The sequence below is a fragment of the Amphibalanus amphitrite genome, unplaced genomic scaffold, assembly GCF_019059575.1.
Source record: "Amphibalanus amphitrite isolate SeventyFive unplaced genomic scaffold, NRLGWU_Aamphi_draft 000087F_arrow, whole genome shotgun sequence".
Lineage (NCBI taxonomy): Eukaryota > Metazoa > Arthropoda > Thecostraca > Balanomorpha > Balanidae > Amphibalanus > Amphibalanus amphitrite.
In genome coordinates this window covers 117761-137866 of record NW_024881583.1, presented here as the reverse complement: position 1 = coordinate 137866, position 20106 = coordinate 117761, and the positions used below count along the sequence as shown (strand labels likewise).

At 52.3% G+C, this 20106-nt stretch overlaps 3 protein-coding genes across 5 annotated transcripts; 2 read left to right on the top strand and 1 right to left on the bottom strand.

The window, feature by feature from the left end:
• Positions 1–5553: 5553 nt before the first annotated feature.
• Positions 5554–13368, top strand: LOC122379958. Its single transcript, XM_043362653.1, has 7 exons — positions 5554–7691; positions 7934–8124; positions 8624–8786; positions 9022–9592; positions 9853–11032; positions 11342–11548; positions 11880–13368. Exons 1-7 carry the CDS (start codon positions 7284–7286, stop codon positions 12628–12630), a joined length of 3471 nt encoding a protein of 1156 aa, XP_043218588.1. The 5' UTR covers positions 5554–7283; the 3' UTR covers positions 12631–13368.
• A 549-nt stretch (positions 13369–13917) lies between these two features.
• On the bottom strand, positions 13918–17167 carry LOC122379964 (fructose-2,6-bisphosphatase TIGAR-like). Of its 2 annotated transcripts, none has more exons than XM_043362661.1 (2): positions 17022–17167; positions 13918–15167 (listed from the first exon to the last, which is right to left on the bottom strand). In XM_043362661.1, the coding sequence occupies exon 2, from the start codon at positions 15124–15126 to the stop codon at positions 14407–14409; it is 720 nt and encodes a 239-aa protein (XP_043218596.1). In that variant the 5' UTR covers positions 15127–15167; positions 17022–17167; the 3' UTR covers positions 13918–14406. The 2 variants fall into 2 exon arrangements, with proteins under 2 accessions (XP_043218596.1, XP_043218597.1); XM_043362662.1 differs by lacking the exon at positions 17022–17167 and adding an exon at positions 16158–16204.
• Positions 17168–17430: 263 nt separating this feature from the next.
• On the top strand, positions 17431–19910 carry LOC122379962 (leucine-rich repeat-containing protein 56-like). Of its 2 annotated transcripts, XM_043362658.1 has the most exons (4): positions 17462–17688; positions 18083–18309; positions 18391–18527; positions 18831–19910. In XM_043362658.1, the coding sequence occupies exons 2-4, from the start codon at positions 18120–18122 to the stop codon at positions 19716–19718; spliced, it is 1215 nt and encodes a 404-aa protein (XP_043218593.1). In that variant the 5' UTR covers positions 17462–17688; positions 18083–18119; the 3' UTR covers positions 19719–19910. The 2 variants fall into 2 exon arrangements, with proteins under 2 accessions (XP_043218592.1, XP_043218593.1); XM_043362657.1 differs by having other exon boundaries at positions 17431–17688; positions 18083–18527.
• The last annotated feature ends 196 nt before the right edge of the window (positions 19911–20106 follow it).

Below are 20106 nucleotides of genomic sequence, written 5' to 3'. Positions count from 1 at the left end.
CATCGGCTTCCTCTCGTCACGGGCAACACGCTCGTTTTTCCGCGAGGCTCTAACTCAATCAAGATTCAAGGGCCGAACGGCAGCGGGGTCCCCCCCCCTCCCTCCTTACGCGTTGGACGCTGGAAAGCGCCGCACACATGTGAGGGTAAAATTATATAGATTCCTGTCTGATGAAATCAACCGAGGTTAACCCGCGCCCTGGTGGGGTCTGTTTATAACGCGACCTGGTGGGGGGGGGGGGGCTATTTTTTGCCCCCCCCCTCGTATCTCCGAAACTACTGGACGGATCCGCAAAATTCAAACGGCGTTCGAAAGGCTTGTCAAATTTGTTGAGGGAACCCAAATTTCATTGACCTCGGGGTCACCGATGACGTCACAGGTCAGGTCAAAGATGAAATGTTTCACCGTTCACGGGTCTTCTAGGGAATGCGCTATAACACCGAGGAAAACGCGTTTTGTCGAGAATCAGCGATAGGGCGTCAGTTGCCTAGTAGATACATTGCTATTAGAGGTCACTGACAATACCAGGTCAGGTCACAGGTCAGGTCACGCAAGGGTCACAGGTCAGGTCACATGAGCCCAACTTTACAAAGGTTGTGTGATGCATGCTTTATGGCCAATTTTTCATTTCCAACTCAATGGTGCTGGTTACAAGACTATCAGGTACGGCTTAGGTCACTTTCTGGTGAAGTTCAGGTCAAGGTCAGGTCAAGGTCAGGCCAAAAAAGGTCAAATTTTAAAGTTGATAGTTTTGCATAAAATGGGTATTGTTTCGATGCAGCTAGTCACGGGGAGTCTAATGGTGGTCTTTGTTTTGCGCTACTGGGTCTAGAATTGCTAAAAATTGAGTTTGAAAATTTGACGTCATCAATTTTGAACAGTTTTTTTCGCTATAACTTCGCCAAAAAAGAGGTATCAATCTCAAATTTGGTATGTGGATGGAAGGCGGTAAGGACTATCACATATATTCCGGTTTTTGCGAAATTCAAAAAACTTTTTGGATTTTTCGATAATTATATCAATTTTTTTTTTATTTTTGGGGGTCAAAATCCAAAAATTTCAAAAATCCGAGATAGCAGTTTTGTAGCCCTGTCGATTCTACAGCTTTTATGTCTTTATCGTTTTTCTGTATTTGCAAAGCTTTAGGCCTGACAGCTCTTCCCGCGAAACCCTTTTTTAGGGTCGAAAACGGCAGAACATGACGTCACTCTGACGTCATTTCCGGCCAACATATCATAGCCTTTGGAAACATTTTTGGTCACAATGTGTAAAATTGATGTCCGGGAGGCATAGGCGTCGCCAGAGATTTTCGGTTGGGGGGGCAAAATCAACTTTTGTGTTAAAACTTGCCTTTCCCCAGTCTTAACACTCGTTTTACACATCATTCGACGCGCAATGGTGCAAGGAATCCGATGGTGACAAAGGTTTCCTTCTAGCTATTACATGTACTTTTTTACAGAAAAATTCGAAATTTTGAAATTTCATGGCAAAAACGACTGGTAGAATTATAGTAACTATATAGTGGCTGCGATTGCCGACGCACTGCAGAGGGCCCCTGTGTAGACGCTCGACGCTCATGATCATTACCCAGAAAAAGGTGAAAAATGTTCCATTTAATCGGATCACACTGCTAAAACCTCCATTCACGCATGCATGCAGAGGTTTTACGTGAAATGCATAGGACTTATCCCAGCCGTCGATCGTAGCTAAATTGGGCATTCGGCGGAGAGTGAATGTCGGAAGTGTGAATCGGAAGTAATTCATCTTTGCTCCAGTGAGAGGGAGTGTTTTGTTCACTCGAGTGTGAACAAAAGTTTTTTTCGTGTGAAGGGAAGCGCTGCAAACGCGAACAAAAACTGTTAAACGGAACCAAAAGTTACGCACGGCATAGCGGCAAGGGATCCCTTAGAGATAGGTTTGGGACTTCCAGGCCATTTCAGGCCACTCAGGGTCAGTGCTGACTCTCAGAAGCATGCTTAGGACTTAGGAGCCCGGAGATCGGCGTGGGTCACCTCAAATATTTACGTGTACGTTGTGCTTTAGGGCTTTCCGAGCCCAAGGTGGGGCCCTCAGAAGCAGCCAGTGTGGGCGGCGGGCGCTAAGAGACTAGGCCCAGGGTGAGCCTGGAGCCCCCGGATAAGTGTGAACCCTCGAGGTCTGTGTCGAACCCCTAAGGACCCTATGTAGGGACATAATAAACATTTGTTGCGGCCCTCAGAGGGACACGTGAGCTAAGACCCCTCAGATGCCGGCTTGGGGTTAGCTAAGTCTGTCGCCTCAAAAGTTTGGCTGAACTATCAGAGGCCAGTTAAGGTTCTCAGAAATGTTTGAAGTCTCAAAGATCCCTGTATGGGCCCTCAGAGAACATGGACACCAGTGGGACTTTGAGAGGCCTTGGGCCCTCTGAAAGCTTCTTTAGGGCTCAGTGGAGCTCCTTAGGAGCCTTTGTTTAAAGCAAGCTCATGAGCCCTGCGACACTTGTACGGTACTTAAGCCTGTCGCAGACATTTGACGGGAGTTGGGAAAGGCCCTGACTTATGAAAATCAGCTGTAAATGAAATAAAGAACGAACTTAGAACATGGAAGGAATCACATCATTGACATTTCCGAGTCTGGACTCGGAGTCTTGAATATTTTGGCGACTGCGAGTCAGACTTTGGTTCGAACTGCACGCTCCAACCGAGTCTGACCTCACAGGCATTCTCAGAAAGGTACCCCCATTTTTCCCGACTCCAAAATCTCATCGGATCTGTATCGCTCTCAGGGGATGCCCAGTCCGAGGTTGGGGGGGGGGGGGGGCAAGCTGCCCCGCTTGCTCCCCCGTGGCGACGCTAATGCCGGGAGGGTACTGAAAGTTTGGTGACGATCGGCGCAGCGGTTTTGGAGATATATCGAAAAGTCTGGAGGGGGGGGGGCAAAAAATAGCCCCCCCCCCACCAGGTCGCGGGCTAAAAGATCATGGAACACCTCGAGGCTCGACAAGAGGGTCGGCGACGGGCGCCCAATCCAGATCAGGTGAGCGAACTTATCATAGCTTGACTGGTGCTCTCAAGCTTGTGGCGACATCTATATCACTGTTTGGGGCGACATCTGTCAAAAATTTAGCAATCTTGTCGCCTTTTGGGAACAGCTGATTTATTGTAGCAAGTGCGTCGTATCTGGCTCCAATTCTCAAGATACGGATTATTTTAAATAATATTTGCATTATTAGAGCCCGTTTACTGGCTGGTGAGTTGTAATATGCTGGAATAATTTTATCTCTATTTATCCGAATTCATTGTTTTCAATGAAGTAGCTCATACTATGTTTCTGCTAATGTCAATGTATGAACAGTTTTCTAGGTTGATGCATGGTTTGTGACGATATTGATATGGTGTGGTTTTTATTCAAATTTTGTCCTAGAGTGCAAAAGAAGGATTTGACCCTGATAGTGAATGATACTGTTAATACTTACATACCAATATTATAAATCAAAAGTGCCCAAAAGTTTTAAATTGCATGCCTATTGTTTGTGTACGGATAAAATGGATGCTTTTTGTTGTTGTTAAAGGGACCCTCCCACCTTAAAGGAAATAGTTCACTTTCACGAAATTATTTTTTTTGCAATGGATTTGTGATTTTTTATGTTCAAAATGATCAGCAAAGAAAATAAAACCTTTTTACAGCAAAAGATTATTTTCTATATTTTTGATATAGGAAGAACTTTTCAGTTTCTGTAAGGCACACGCGATCCAGTATGAAAAGAGCATGGGTCCCGAAAATTCTTAGAAACTAGAGAAATTATCGCGGCCACCGGCATTTGGGCGATCTGCTCGTGCTTTTGTTACTGGAGCGCCTCACTGGAGCGAATTTCTCTAGAGTTCTCGTAGATAATTTCTGTAGTTTCTGAAGAATTTTCGGGACCCATGCTCGTTTCATACTGGATGCGAATATATGCAAGGCACACATCCTCAAAACGCAAGACACATTTTTCGGGACGAGAAATAGAATATTTTTGCCTAGGGTGATCGTTGGGCTGTAAAAGCTCCTGATTTATGCTCGTCTCAGCCCAAGCTACGGAACTGCTATTCCAGTTCAAAACCCATGTTAAAATGTGAACTATTTCCTTTAACATTAGCTTTGAGTTGAGATAGCCAAAATGGGGTCCCTGGCTCACAATTACCGGTTTCGGCACTCACAACATCGAGAAATGCCTTAAATCAGAAATATTGAATTTCAAAATTGCAGCATTTTGATTCAGAGGGGCTAATGCATAGGAATACCATAGGTGGGCATCGTTCCCCAAAATTGTAACTTCGTTACTCGTTCCTCCGTTCCTTCAAAACGTGACTTCCGTTACTCGTTCCTCCGTTCCTCTGCATATAATGTAACGGAAGTTCTTTAGTCCGTTACTCCGTTACAGCAAAATAAAAAAAAACGTTAAAATGTTGTGTATTTCACACATTTTAGAGACTATTCTGATGCAAACCAAATCTACCGAGAAAGGGGAATGCCCATACTGCAACGCCGGCTCATTTCGGAAGGCCAGTATACTAAGGGCATCTTCCTTCTTCAAGTCAGGGCTGCTCAATAATCCACTATTCCGCTGCTGCATTAATGTCTGACGTCTGTGGGTTAGCTGAAAGATCAACCCGCTCGGACAACGAAAAGTAACGGAGGAACGCAAGGAACGGACCAAACTGTAAAGTGTAACGGAGGAACGAACAACCAATGTAACGGAAGTTACTTGGTCCGTTACCCTTTTTAATATGTAACGAGTCCGTTCCTCCGTTCCTAAAAATTGTAACGGCGTTCCGGAACGGAGGAACGGAGGAACGGATCGTGCCCACCTATGAGGAATACCCCTCTGAATGTGTGACGTCAGCGCAGATATCTAACGATTTTTAAATGTTTGACTAAAACGTTTTGTAGCACGCGGTGGTATATGCTGCTTTGCGCGCAACAAGTGCCGCACTTTCAGCTGCCAAACTATTCCTTCCAAATAAAGTCGCTAGGAACAGCGGAGATCCCAAAAAGTAAACAAAAGTAAAAGTCTAATATCTTGAAAACCGGTGAATATTTTTCGGTGAAATTTGGTAGATATTCGTTTTCGCTCTTTCTGAACCGAGCGACATCACTTTCATGCCAATTCATAAACTTTTTTGAAGGTGGGAGGGTCCCTTTAAAGGGACCCTCCCACCTTAACATTAGTTTTGAGTTGAGATAGCCACATTGGTGGCCATGGCCTGAAAATACCGGTTTGGGCATTCACAACATCGAAAAATGCTTTAATTCGGAGATATGGAATTTCAAACTTGCAGTTTTCGGATTCTAAGGGGCTAATGCATTGGTATGCCCCCTTAGAATTTGTGACGTCAGCGGAGATCTAACGATTTTTAAATCTTTTACTAAAACGTTTGGCAGCACGCGGTGGTATATGCTGCTTTGCGCGCAACAAATGCCACACTTTCAAATAAAGTCGCTAGGAACAGCGGAGATCCCAAAAAGTAAACAAAAGTAAAAGTCTAATATCTTGAAAACCGGTGAATATTTTTCGATGAAATTTGGTAGATATTTATTTTTGCTCTTTCTGAACCGAGCGACATCACTTTCATGCCAATTCATTAACTTTTTTGAAGGTGGGAGGGTCCCTTTAAGTTTTTATACTATTGAAAGCTAATTATGACAAATATAATGGATGTTTTCATGTTTTACAGAGTTACAAAGAGTGGCTACCCTTGGTCTGCCCTACCATAGGTATCCTATCGTCAATTGACAATTTGCAGGCATTGGTGCGATAAATGGTAAAAATGTTTTTCATATTGAAAAATAATATCCCCAATAGCTAATATAATTTTATCAGATTATCATAGACTGTGGAATCCCTGGCCTGTTACTAATTTTCAAGTCACATCAGGTGCCAAATTGAGTGAGTAACAACTACAAGCAGCAGGCAATATTATTATTGATATGCTGCTAGAATGTTAACTGGCTGTTTGTTTATGTTGAAAACAGTACAAAATTTTAGAAATAAATTCAGCTCAAAAATTGAACAATTCACAAGGAAAGAGCCCCCAAGAGCCTTTGGCATTGACCCTGCTTTCCACCTTCTGATCACTCAATTTGAATTCTTGGTATGTGACAATCTAGAGTCCAAAGTTGAACGTCACGCATGCCCATTGCCCCATATGGCCACTGGCCAGTCATTCTCACTGACTTTGGCTGGCCATGGGCTGCCACAAACCACAACCATAACCTGTCAGGAGGCTCGTAAAGATCGAGCGCCCATCGCGCCTCGAGCCGACTTTTTTAACCGGGACACGTGCTCTCACCACGAGGGGTCAAGCCCTCGCCGGCACAGGCCATGTTGCGTCCTTCGACGGCAGAAGGGTGGTGGTATGGGTTGGTTGGTTGGTATGACCCCGTTCGCGTTTGGCCCCTGATCGAGCTAGAGCTTCGCGAAAAAAAAAACGAGCGTGCTGCCCGTGACCAGAGGAAGCCGATGATACCCAATTTTAAGGTCCTAGATTATCGGTTGATCTTCCAGGTCAGGTCAATGGCCCAAAAGTCGGGAAAATCGGGACCTGTTAGAACGTCGTTAAGTGTGACTGATGTGTGGTTTTTCGGGGTGCTGATCACGAATATCATGCAGACATGCTAAATAGTTTTCATCACAGATTATATCTTTATGCATTTAGGCCAGGTCGGGTCAGGTCAGGTCAGGTCAGGTCAACCAGCAGGGGTCCTGCCGGATATTCGTAGTACCTACGTGTCAACCGTCTCTGACATGTTACAAAGGCACCACATGTTATGATGGCACCAAAATTACTTCGAAAATGTTAAAATGGTTGCTGAATTCGAATTCAGCTTAAAAAACACTAGCCTAGAAACATGTAAAACTCGAAAAAGTGGACCGAGGTCATCAAAGGTCAATGATCGGACCTGACATACAGGTGACCTTGACATCCACCCTAATGCATGGGAGCAACATCAAGTCACATGTTTGACCACTTGGAACCACGAAAAGACTGCAAACGCGCGGCTGATGCGAGCCGACATACGCTGAATCGCGATTCCGGCCAAACATGGTCTCAAAAAGTAGGTCATAGGTCAAAGGTCACTTATGTCAGGGTCATGAAATTTTCAGGGTTGGTGTAAAATTGATTAACGCGAGGGTACTGAAAGTTTTGTGTCGATCGGCCGCTTTTTACGCGAGTTATTCGCGATAAACCTTAGGGGGGAGGGGGGGGGGGTGCATCAACCCCCCGTGTGCCGGCGAAGGCTAACGCTCTACCGACTGAGCTATGGGAGCGACATTTAAAAGATGTTTTCTCTCACTTACCAAAGCTATCGCTGCCCTTCCCACAGCCTGCAGCACGCGGAGCACCTCTCATCTCTGGCGCTCCCGGCACCGTCAGACGATGGGGCGGGCGGACGTGGAGCGCGTCGTCCGCCAGCTGGGGGGCCAGCTGGCTCGCCCGCAGCTGCTCAGTGTGCTGGTCGAGGTGCGGAAGCGCGTCATCAGCACCAGGCCGGGCCTGGAGGAGTTTGTGCGCCAGGGCGGCCTGACGCCGCTGACGGAGCTGCTGAAGCAGCCGCAGCCAGCTGATGTGTTCAATGTGACGCTCAGTATCCTGGGGAACTGCACGGCGCGGTCGGCCGGCCGACAGCACTTTGTTCAGCACGGCGGGATTCATGCCGTACTGAATGTGGTGAGAATTCCTCTTGGGTGACATTTGAGAGGATAACATGTGGTATTGGCTGTTTATTTCACGTTTTTCTGAGCTATAGGTATTTTTGTTTTCCGACGTCGATAATGATGTTAAAACAAATTTACCTATCTTGCTTTTTTTTTGTTCTCCAGAAATGGACGTCTTTCTGAACATAAAGGAGTCTTGGGTTGACAGTTATTGCCTGCTCGGTCCGCTAACAGTCCCCCATCCACCGTCTCCAGTTACAGCTGGTCGCGGACGCGGAGGTGGCGAACCGGGCGTGCCGCACGCTGGCCAACCTGGCGCAGGAGCCGGCGCTGTGCCGCACTCTCCTCCAGGAGGACACACTGGACCTGGTACAGTCGCTGATGGCAGTCGACCAGCCGCCGCCGCCTCCAGACGACCTGAAGACCACCGTGTTCCGGCTCTGGAGGTGGGGAGCTATCGGTGTCACGCGGTGTAGAAAAGATCATATCGCTGTGGGATGCTAACAATTCAGTTGTGAGCTAGTGGTGTCACGGTGTAGAAACGATCATATGGTTGTGGGGTGCTAACGCTTCCCAATCTGATGCGGTATTGTGGATGGTCAGTAGCTCGGTTGGTGTTTGGTTGAGTCATTCGTTGGAAACTGGTGAAGTGTTTGTTTCGTACCTGATCGTGCTGACCTGTGTTTGCTAAGCAGCTGGGTTACGGCAAATTACCTCGTCATCCTGACTGTTCAACAATTTTGGACAGTGTCACTTATTATTCTTCTTGCGATCAATCACACTCTTCAGTTCCATGTAATGTTTGCAGTGCTCTCCATTTCTGATTACCGCCATTGTTTCATCTAGCCTCGTCTAAGTGTAATCTGTGACTGATCGTTTTGCTATCAAGTATCGCCCCTCTGCATCCCGTGCCCCCGTGACGCCTGTTCTCCGGCCGGTGCGCAGGCTGCTCGCGGACCGGGACAGCCACCGGCGCCGGCTGCTGCGTACGGAGTGTCTGGTCACGGTGGCCGGTGCGCTCGGCTCACAGAACAGGCAACTGGTGCGGGAGGCGCTCCGCACACTGGCGCACTTTGCCGCCGGCGCCGCCCGCGAGACGGGCGCCCAGGTGGGTGGGTCGGGAACGGACTCAGGGGGCCAGCGGGAGGCTAGCGCTAATTATGTCCGCAGAGAACCAGCAGATAATCTGTTCAATGCTGATATTTCAGAAATTATTTCGTAACAATCAAATCATGACGCACATCGTAGCGTCACAATTACGTCACATATGCCCAACTTTTATGTAAAATCTGGCATGCTCGACGACTGAGTCGATATTGAGGGCTCGTTTCCTTTTCCTTCAGATGCAGCAGAGCGCGGAGGCCATGCCGTCCCTGCTGCGGCTCTGCGGCGCCGAGTGTGACAGCGGCAGTAGCGGCAGCTCTGAGACCGGCGGCGGCAGGCCCGAGAGTGGCTCCGAGTCCGCCGCCGACCCGCCGCCGCCGCCGCCACTCCGCGACCCAGAGCTGGCTGTGTCGGCCTTTCGGCTGGCCCTGACCCTGGCTCAGGAGTCGAGTCTGCGACCCACGCTCGGACAGCTGGGGTTCCTACAGCTGCTCTGGGAGGGGATCCACGGCGCGGCAGCCGCAGACGCTGCCGGAGAGACATCGGGGAGTCGGTCTGGGTCAGAGGAGACGCCCACGCATCAGCCAGAGGCCGGAAACACCCCCGAGGGTCGACTCCAAACCGCAGAGGAGAGTGAGAAGAAGCGAGGACCGCCTGGTGCGTCCGACAGCGGCTCGGGTGCCGGTGCGGGCGGCGGACGGACCGGGGATAAGGCGCGGCACGGACACAGGACCGAGCGACCGCCTACGGACGGCGCCGAGACGGATCAGTCGGACTCTGTCAGCGTTACTTCCGTCACCAGCTCTGTCGGTGAGTGGCCAGGAGTCGCATGTCGGGGGACGGGCAGTGAGCATACTTGAATGCTTTATTTGAAAACAGAATCAGGTGTTTTGGCTGGTACGCTTTCCGCGGCCCTCGGGACGCTCATGTTGTGCTTTAACTGTAATTTGACATTAGATAGTTGGTGCTTTGGTACTCAGTCATGTCTCAGATTTTTTTCGCACTGTACCGGTGATACAACCACCCTCGCCTACCGCAGTCCATTGACCTCCCGCCCGCTCCGTCCACAGACCGCAGCTCTCTGGTGAGCGCGCTGTGCCTGTTCTGCTGGGAGTCGGTGAACCGTGCGCGGTTCCGCTCGCTCGGCTACCTGCCCTGGCTGGTGCGCGTGCTCGGCGCGCGGGGCGAGTCGGAGTCGCTGCGCCGCCGTGTACTGCACGCCCTCTTCCAGTTCGTGTACGATGACACGGGGTTCGGCCAGATGAAGCGGGCCGGTCTGATCGCGGTGCTGGTGGGTCGCCTGCAGGCGTTGGTCGCCGGCTGGGAGCGGGAGGGCCGGAGCGGTGACCAGCGCTGCTGTCGGCGCAGCGTCAGCCCGGTGTCCTCAGAGGACAGCGAGGACGGCAACAGCAGCGACGGCAGCGGCTACCGCGCCGACAGCCCCACCTACCGCCAGGTGGAGCGGGAGATCGAGTCGTACCTGCAGCAGGTGCGGCGCGCCGAGCCGGCCGCCGAGCGGCTCTTCAAGTCGTTCAGTCCGACAGACAGTCTGGCCAGCTCGCCGCTGCGTTCACCGGACGTCAGCCCGCCCGGCTGGTCGTTCTCGGCCCGCTCTCCACGCTCTGCGTCCCCGTCCGGGAGCTGGTCCGAGTCGCAGTTCTCACCGCCTGTCTCACCGGGCGGCTGGCAATTCTCACCGCCCGTCTCACCCGCTCCTGGCGGGTCCCTCTCACCGCCGCTGTTCCCGGGAGGCGGGCGGTTCTCCCCGTCAGTATCGCCGGCGAGTTCGGGCCCCCAGTCTCCGGTGGAGTGTCCGGGAGGGGGACAGTGGAGTCCCCAGGTGTCTCCGCGTGGCGCTGACTCCCGGTCACCTCCACTAGAAGACCGGCCGAGCGGGGAGCTCAGTCCTCAGATATCCTCAGGCGGCGGCGAGATGCGATCCCCGTCTGTATCCTCCTCCTCCGCCGGCCCTCTCTATCACTCCCCGCCTCTCCACTCACCCAGCAGCGGCTCGGCACACCGGCCCAGCAAACGCCGGCGACTCTACTCGGCGGAGGTGTCCTCCGAGCCGGCGTCCCGGCGCGGGGAGGAGCACAGCTGGCTGCTGCTGCTGCTCTCGCGGGAGTCGCAGGCGGAGAAGCCGGACCGGCAGCTGGCCAGTGCCGACTGCTGCCGCGCGCTGGTAGACTGTCTGAGACTGGCGCCCCAGCCGCAGCCGCGCGCCGCACGAATACTGGCCAGAATCGGCAGGTGAGCGAGCGGGCTGGGAACCTGCAGCGGGGAAATGGGTTCGTTTAAACGTACCGTGGGGTCATCAGTCTTAGGATTGTTTCGATATTGTTGAATCTACAGGGTCCTACCTCAAACTGGTTTCGAGCATTTTGTCTTATGCTTTTCTGACGCGCTTTTATTATTATGGGTTTGTTCGGGGAGCTCCTCGTCACTCGTCAGTCGTCACGATCTTTAAACATACTTAACGTTCAAATCTACCGACCTCCTTGTATTCGTGTAACTTTACTAGCCCGCTATAACCCGCTCCGTGTCGTTCCCTGTCGCCAGGAACCCGTACTGTTTCCGTCCGCTGGTGTGTCAGCGGCTGGCCTGGCTGTGCGTCAGCTCCCTATCCCGAGAGCAGGCCCAGCCGGCCCTGTCTGGACTCCAGGCCGTGGCTCACTCCGGCTACGGCCAGGGCGTGCTGGAGTCGCTGATGGAGCTCGGAGGCGACACGGCCACGGCGGCAGTCATCACGGCAGCCGTGGTGGTCAGGTGAGCGACCGGGGGTGGTGCGAGACGTGTGTTATAGCGAGATGTATCATCTCTGTTGAGATGATCATCGAGATGTATCATCTCGTTTATCATCTCTGTTGTCTTGTCATCCTTGGCTTGCTCAATCACCGTCCTATACCACATCCTTTGTCAGTTTTTTCTTAACTCTAGTCGTCAATTTTTTAGTGACACTTATTTTAGATCATGCCAGCTGCTATATCAGTAATTTCCTGCAGACTTTAAATGTAACTCAATATTTGCAAGCCGTGTGGCATCTTCTTTCCGCATGTTTTTGACCTGACCTGCCCTGTCTTTTTCTCGCTGCCCCCAGCCTGCAGACCAGCCTGCGTCGGCTGCTGCTCCGGCGGCGCGGCCTCGACCTCCTGCTGGACGAACTGGTGTCCGACGCTGACGACCGGTCGGGCCCGGCGGCCGGCGCGCTGGCCGCCCTCTGCCGGCACCTCGCGCCCAACGACCGACCCCCGCCGTCAGAGGCGACAGAGACGTCATCTCCGTGTCGGTACGTGGGCGAGCCGCTGCCGCCCGATCTGACGCTGGTGCTGTCAGACGGGGAGGTGGCTGCTCGCAGGGACCGGCTGGCCGCCGGCAGTCCGGTGCTGGGCGCCCTCCTCACCGGCGGGTTCCGAGAGGCCAGCACCCAGCGCGTGCCGCTGGGGGAGCTGAGCCGCGAGGTGGCCGCGCCGCTGGTCCATATCGCCTACGGCTGCGGCGCCGGCTGCCGTCTGCTGTCGCGGCTGCCGGCGCGGCTGTGGCTGCCGCTGCTGGCCGCTGCCGACCGGTTCCTGCTGGCGGAGGCTGCTGAGTCGCTGGGCGGCCGGGTGCTGGCGGCGCGCCGGCCCGAGCGACTGGCGGCGCTGTACTGCGCGGCCCGCAGTCAGCCGCTGCAGCTGGAGGGCGCCGCCGGCTGGGGGCTGCAGCTGCTGCTGCTGCGCCGGCTGCTGGCGGCGGGTCCCCGCCGTGCCGCCGACCCGCTCCGCCTGCTGCTCAGAGAACACCGGGAGACGCTGCTGGCCGACCTCCGCGCAGTGGTCGGGAAACTGCTCGAGCCGACCGCGGCCTGAGGGACGTGCGGCTTCCGGAGATGGTGTGATAATAATCGATTGGGGTTTCGAATGGCTCTTTATTCTGATGCAAAGCACAACGCATAATAGCGAGGAGTTATTGCAGTTCTGCTTTCACCAGAATATGTAAGGGCACTTTGCCCCGCCTTGCCCCTACCAGCTCTTTTTTGCCATATCGTACAGGGTGTGACCACGTTTAATGGTTTCCTGGTGTTTGCCGTGCCGGTGCCTCGCATTTTCACAGCATAATTTAGTGGTCTTATTTTTCTCAGGAGCATGTACTGTGATGAGTAGTGTTTTATTTTACCCTAGGTGTCGTTTGTGTCTTGCGTGTAAATGTGTCTACTTGAACAGGCGTGAACTGAACGGCATGCAGTCACTGAACTACTGCAACTGTTTTCTTTTCTCGTTGGGGAAAGGAGCCTGACTATAAAGTTGCCTTGAGCTGCAGCATTGCCATGCGTGCATTATTTTGAGCTTGATAGCGCCGGGGGAACATGCATCGCATATTGTGATAAACCCGGTCTGATGTTATGCAGCTATTGAAGCGATTGTTTCTCTGACCTCTCTGACCTGAGCTATTGTGTCGGACCTCTGTTAGAGTTGTGGCATTTGACTGTGATTTAAGACGGCGATAGGGACTATGGATGGCTAAATGGGCCGCCTTGACCACAATATCGGTAGTGTTGCGGCCTCTGACGAACTATCGATGTCCATTCAAATATATTGTTTTGTGTATTTGATGTTTGTTTACTGCAGGTTCCATCGCTGGGCGGGATGACTTGTGGTCAGTGGCCACCGACGCGACACCTACATATACTGGTCGTACACGACATGGATTAATCAAAAAGCCATAGCGCCTATCGAGCCGTACTGCTGTTGAACTACATGATATAAGTCGGCGATCTTATGATTAATATACCAGAAATAGCGCTACCGCATCTTATGCTGATCCTTGTTATCAACATAAAGGCGCCAATCGCTTGCGGTGCAAACACGCAGGGCAAAAGGAGGTGCTGACATCCGAGTAACCCGCGAACTCGCGGGGGCAGTGCACAGCCAGCCGGGCGCCAGATCTGGAAACGTTCACGGGCTGCGTTGTCGCCGATTTGGCTACTGGTAAACAAGTGTAAATATTTACAACAAATTCATTTGTGTAACAAACAGCTGTTTCCGTTACAAAGTTAAGACTAAACCAGCTCTGTAATGGTCCCGGAAATGTGCCTCTTCTCTTTATGCTCCTAACGTTTCGTTCGATATAGGCATGATGAGATGGACGAGTAACGGTTCAATTCAAATTGAGATGTATTGAAAAATGAGCAGACATCGCGGGAACAGCAAAAGGCAAACGTCACAATTCAGCCTATAAGCATCGATATTGCATCGATTCATCGATGTTGAATGTTGATTGCATGGTATCGCAGTGCGCAACATTGCACAACAAATAAATAGGCGGGTTTGACAGTGGCAGTGACGAGAAGGAACATCAATAGCTCGGGATATAACAGCGAGTTAAAACGTTCAACGCCACATCGCATAGCCATGACTAGATATTTCAGCCCCTGATCGGTCACCGACTATCCGAAGTCACCGTAACAGACCTGCTAAAACAACCACAGTGACATGATATGTTGAAACAGCCAGTCTCCCGCAGCGTTCCAACTTCTCAAAATCACACAGCCGTTGAAATTCAACCCTGCTGCACGACTACCAACAATTTGCCTGCAATTTGATCTCAAGTCTCATTCGATAACCTAGCTAGATACAGCGACCGCATCAAACCTCGGGCGGGGCTGTGGAAGCCACATTTACCAGATGTTCATCACTATGAATCTTGAGAAATTTCAGCGTCAGCGAGTCCATGTCCTGTCCCTTCCTGGCCACATGCACCACCGTCACGCCTGTGTTCGGCGCGATCTTGTGCGCGTCTGCCTTCTTCAGGTTCCCTGAGTAGGTGCTGAACAGAAATGTGATCAGCTCCCTGAGGCACCCACCGTGACCCGTCACCAGTATCCGCGTACACGTATCGGAGAGATGACGGGCACAAATCTCTTTGAAGAACTCCCCCGCACGGTCCCGCACCTGCTCCTGGGACTCGCCACCGTCCGGCACGTACTGGGCCACCGGCAGGTCGGCCGCGGCGGCGCAGCGCGCCAGATCTGCCGCAGGCTTGTTCTCGCAGTTCCCGTAGTTCCTCTCGCGCAAACGGCGATCGTTGGTTATCTCCAGCCCGGCGGCCACGATATCTGCCGTCTGCCGGGCACGTGACAGGTCGCTGGAGTACACTGCGTCGAAGGAGACGCCCCGAGAGTCGAGGTGAGCGCGCAGGGTCTGCGCCTGTTGGACTCCCAGCTCAGAGAGCGGGTAGTCGGACTGTCCCTGGATGACGCCCTGCTTGTTGCCCTCCGACTGGCCGTGACGGACCAGGGTCAGCAGCAGGGACGGGCGCAGCTTTGTCAGCTGGCTGGTGGAGCCGCGTATCTCGGACAGGTTCATAGTGCAATGGTGCAGTGCTTCACAGGTGCGCGGTGAGTGATCTGCCGAAAAGAAAGATATTGTGAAACAACACAGGTCGGTACAGCAGGTGCATATACGGATTCAAAGCGACACTAGCTTAGCACTTAGACGAAACCAAATGTAAAGAACGCAGCCGGCATATCAAATGGTGAAGCTATCGAACACAGTGCATGAGCTGGAATAAAAAGAAAAGAACCATGATTTCCCTCAACATTAGCAATTCAAAGAAACATGCGATAGTAATGCTGCCATCAAGGGAATAAAAAAAAATGTGAAACATTCCACATATTTAAAACATTTTTTTCTCGAGCATATTCTCCGAGGTTTATACCGACTGAATGATGTGCCGGTAGTCGACAGCACGCAACAATTCACGATATCAACCATAGATAAGCGTTTCTCTGATTCACACGATATAAATGGTTAAAAGAACACAACGTCTGCGAGGTACAACTCCCATCCACACATTTTTGTGTGCAAATGAAGCTAGGAACTGCAAATGAAATTGCGACCTCTTTTAAATATTAAAAGTATCTGCACATCACAGGTGAAATGTCAGCCGAAACATTCAAGGCACTCACATGTGTCAATAACACTTATAATCAGTACGAATATAAACATTACAAGCTCAGATGCGAGATCAAACTTCACTCCCAAAAACATCAACAAACGCAAGCAACTGCAAAGTACAACTACTCCCATCAGTCGTCACTTTCCTGCCGCAACACGCAGATGTTCGTCGCTCCCCACTCCCCAGTTCCACAAACGCCACCGTTATCCGTCGTTCCGTCCCCTGCTCCACACGCAGCACTGTGACCCTGTGTTGGGCGTCTTACGGTCATCCCAGGCTCCGGTATCCCCACCTGACACCTCTGCCAGAGCACCAACCAGCTCGTTATTCAGTTGTGGGAGATCTTCCAGTTGTGGGTGACAACCTGCACACTTGGACAGCGCGGCGATAGGTGTCTGGCGCAGATGTTCCGCAGGAACTCAGTGGCCCGTTGACGCACCTGGTGGACTGGCGGGTGTCACTGCCCTTTGGAATCACGAACGGACCTCAGCGGCCGTCCGCGCCCGGTGACAACAAACTAAAGTCGCCGTAGCGCCGGGTCCGTAGGCGCCGGACGGAGGTCATTTTCACATGGAATTGGAGACCATCAGTCAGGATATGGGCCGTCTGCCGGGCGCGAGACAGATCGCTGGAGTACACCTCGTCGAAGGAGACTCCACAAGAGTCGAGGTGTGTGCGCAGGGCCCCAGCCTGCTGTACCCCAAGCTGAGACAGTGGGTAGTCTGACTGTCACTGCATGATGCCCTGTTTGCTACCTTTGGACTGGCCATGACGGACCAGGGTCAGCAGCAGGGATGGATGCAGCTTTTTGGTCAATGGCTTGTCATTTGGGCAGTGTGGACAGTGGTCCATGCTACAAATGGATCAGGCAGTTAACAAAAGAAGTCAGTGGGTTGATTTGATCAGCAACCATGGTGTCCATCCTTCCATCAGATACATGACATCACTATCAGTCATTACAAACACAAAAGGAGGTCCTAACCCAACCTGACCTGACCTTACCTAATGTAACATAACCTTACCCGACAGCTGACTCAACATGTGGTTCGGTGCAACTTATAAACATTTTGTGTAAAAAGTAGCCTAAGTATTGCTGTATTAGAAGGATATATTCTTTCTTTTCATGTTTTTGTTTTGCGAATTTCTTCAGTTTTTAAAGGGTGCAAAAAGAGGAAATAACCCATATGACTATATCTAATTCTATATTAATTCAATATTGATATTCTAGCTCGTCTTCCATATCCAAGACTTGCCCTCCTTTTAACACGCCAAAATCTAACTGGATAAGCACATTAATACTTGCCTTTCAATGAACTGGAATTCGTTACACAAAAAATAAGCTAATTTAGCCAAAAACGTCTATAAATTATTTTTAATTCAAGCCAGCAACGCTAGCAACCCATCTACCTACAGTATACACCCCTACACACCGCGCCGGCAGAGCCCATCAGTTATTTCTCGAAACAGCTGCGCAGTTTTTGTCGAAGTAAAATGATTTATTGCTAAAATGACGTATATATAATATATAGCTAACGATCAAGCTTAATTGTTGTTTTTTGAAAGTAAACTAGCTAATTTAACATTATAACAATAAACGTATTTCACAAAAGTGTAATTTGAAAGATTTATGGGAAAAATTACTAAACGACGTCATATTTTGCAGGGACGGATTACAACCAGCTCCATAGCAACGATGCGTCCATTCCGTTGCTATGTAAATAATAACAAATTTCAGTTCGAGCAGAGTTCAGTGGTTCGAGCGCAAGGCTGGATAGGTGCTGTGGGTATTTTGCAATGGTTTTGATGTATTTGATGCCGAAACGGCTTCGGCTTGAATTTCTACGCATCGAGCGTTGATTTCAATTCGCATCACGATAATGTCATCGGCTAAGATCTTTCGGGTCTGCTAATCTCAAACTGAAACTGAACGTGCGAATCTGAGCTCGGCGCTAGACTTTTATTCACATAGGGTAAGATGAATGCGAAGTTGTCCGGTCGGGTGGTGAATGTGTGCAAAGCAAGCAAGCTCAGCTGGACTGAGTAGGCACTAGGCAGGTTGCCAATTCGTGCGCTGCATTGACGGGTGGGCTGCTATCCCGCTAGTGCAGCCGCGAATCTATACCATCGCAATGGGTCGGTTAATGTGTAGGAAATTTACTGTTATTGCAGCATTTCACAGTCTTACACGAATTTATATTTCACTAAATTTGCGAAGCTATATCATTTGCTCTCAGCTTCACCTGCGCATATCTCCCCTAAGATCCAAGGCCCTATATAGACCTAAGATCCTGAGAGGCCAGTCCGGTAAACGATCTGTATCCGAAAGGCTCTCGAATGACGAATCTCACCATGTTATCCCTACAGGCGATCTCTGCTGGCCCCACACGATGACGCCCCGCCGATGAAGCCGCCGCAGCCGCGTCCCGGCGATGACGAGCCGGCGCCGCTGCCGCACGTGCGCGTCACGGCGACCACCGACTCGGCCGAGCTGCGCAGCCAGCTGGCCGTGCGTGACCTGACCGCGGTGCGGGCCGTCTCTGTGTCGGCGGAACCGGAGGCAGCTGCCGCGCTCAGCTGGACGCTGCAGCAGCTGCCGCGGCTGGAGCAGCTGCGGCTGCAGCGCGCGCCGCTGCCCGGCGGCCTGCGCGCCTTCGGCTCGGGGCTGTTCCAGTTGCGCGTGCTGTGGCTGGTGGGCTGCGCGCTGGAGACGCTGGACGGCGTGTGCGCGCTGCCGCGACTGCAGGAGCTCTATGTGGCCAGGAACCGGCTCACCGATGTCTCCATCTGCAGCTGTTTGGACCAGCTACAGGTGCCGGACCATGATGGGATGGGGCGGATGGCAGACGTGAGATAAAGTCCGTCAGGGTCACTAAGTCAGTCTGGTCTTCTATATTGCTTTTATTGTGCATGAATGGCGTTTTTATTTTATTACGATCAATTTTTACCTTAATCGTGCTGTTTCGCATGACAATGAGGCGGAGTATTTTGTTGTGCGCAGAAACCGATTAGCGACTTTTCCCGTTTTCCGCTTCTCTGCGCTATATCGTCTTTTCACGTAAACGATAAATAGCTACCTAAGTGTAATGAACCCATCTTTTTGTCGCCCGTACAGGTCCTGGATGTGGAGGATAACCAGGTGTCGGACCTGACGTCCTGTATGTTCCTGCGCGCCTGCTCCGAGCTCCGCTCGCTGAATCTGCTCGGAAACCCGGTGTGCGCGGAGAGTGAGCAGCTGCAGCAGCTGGGCGAGTGGCTGCCGCAGCTGCAGACGCTCAACGGCCAGCTGACGGCCGCCGGCGAGCGACTGCTGCGCCGGCTGCAGCGGTCGCCGCAGCAGCAGCTGCCGCCCGTGGTGGACACCGGCCTGAGGCGGGGCTCGGCCTCCCCGCCGGCACCGGCGGTGCCGTCTCTGGGAGCTCGGCGCAGGCAGTCCACGGACACTCAGTCGACGTCCAGCTCGCTGTCCCGACCCTCTACCGGCAGCGGAGCGAGCCTTCTCTCCAGCTCCCTGTCCAGACAGTCGAGTCCCAGCCTCCCGTCCAGTGGCGGACCCAGCCTGTCGTCCGGTGGCGGTCCCAGCCTGCCAGCTAACAGTGGACCCAGCCTGTCGTCTAACAGCGGACCCAGCCTGCCGTCCAGTGGTGGACCCAGTCTGTCGTCCGGTGGCGGTCCCAGCCTGCCGTCTAACAGCGGACCCAGCCTGCCGTCCAGCAGCTCCCTGTCACGCCCGTCCCCGAGCAGGGGCTCCAGCCTGCCGTCTCCGTCTCCGGCATCGTCACCGCGCCGTCAGCCGGCGTCTCCTCCGTGCCCGTCGCCCCGTCTCCCCGCTATCGGCGGCGGCGGCGCCCGTCGGCCGGCGGTCGGCCGCCCCACGGACACCGGAGCCGCCGGCGAGAGGCTGGAAGGGCGGCTCGGAGAAGTGAAGATCAACACGTGGATGGCCGAGGTGGGCGGCGGGAAGACGCCGCCGGACCGCCAGCTAGCCAGTGAGTGTAAATAGAGCCGCGCGGGGCGGGGGAGGGGTCACTCGCCTCGGGCTTCCAAATGGTCTGTTTTTGTGGGCGAGACCAAACAGTTTGGCGCCAGAGACTGTATTGAACGTTAACAACGTGTACAGAGTGTAGTCGCTGGCGCGTTCCACTCACAAAAATATGCGGCTCTGTTGTGTTAATATATACAGTGTTTCTGCACAGCAGTTACTTATGCCATACACATAGGTCGAACGTAGCGGCACCGTAGCGATACAACAAGCCACAGCGCACGTCAAACGGGCCCGATAAGCCCCGGACAAACGGCAGTGCGCCGCCCGATAGTACTGTGCCACGGCGCACGATGCTCTGGCATCGGGCCGGCCGCAGCTAGTAAGCTCATACACAGGTGTACCCATT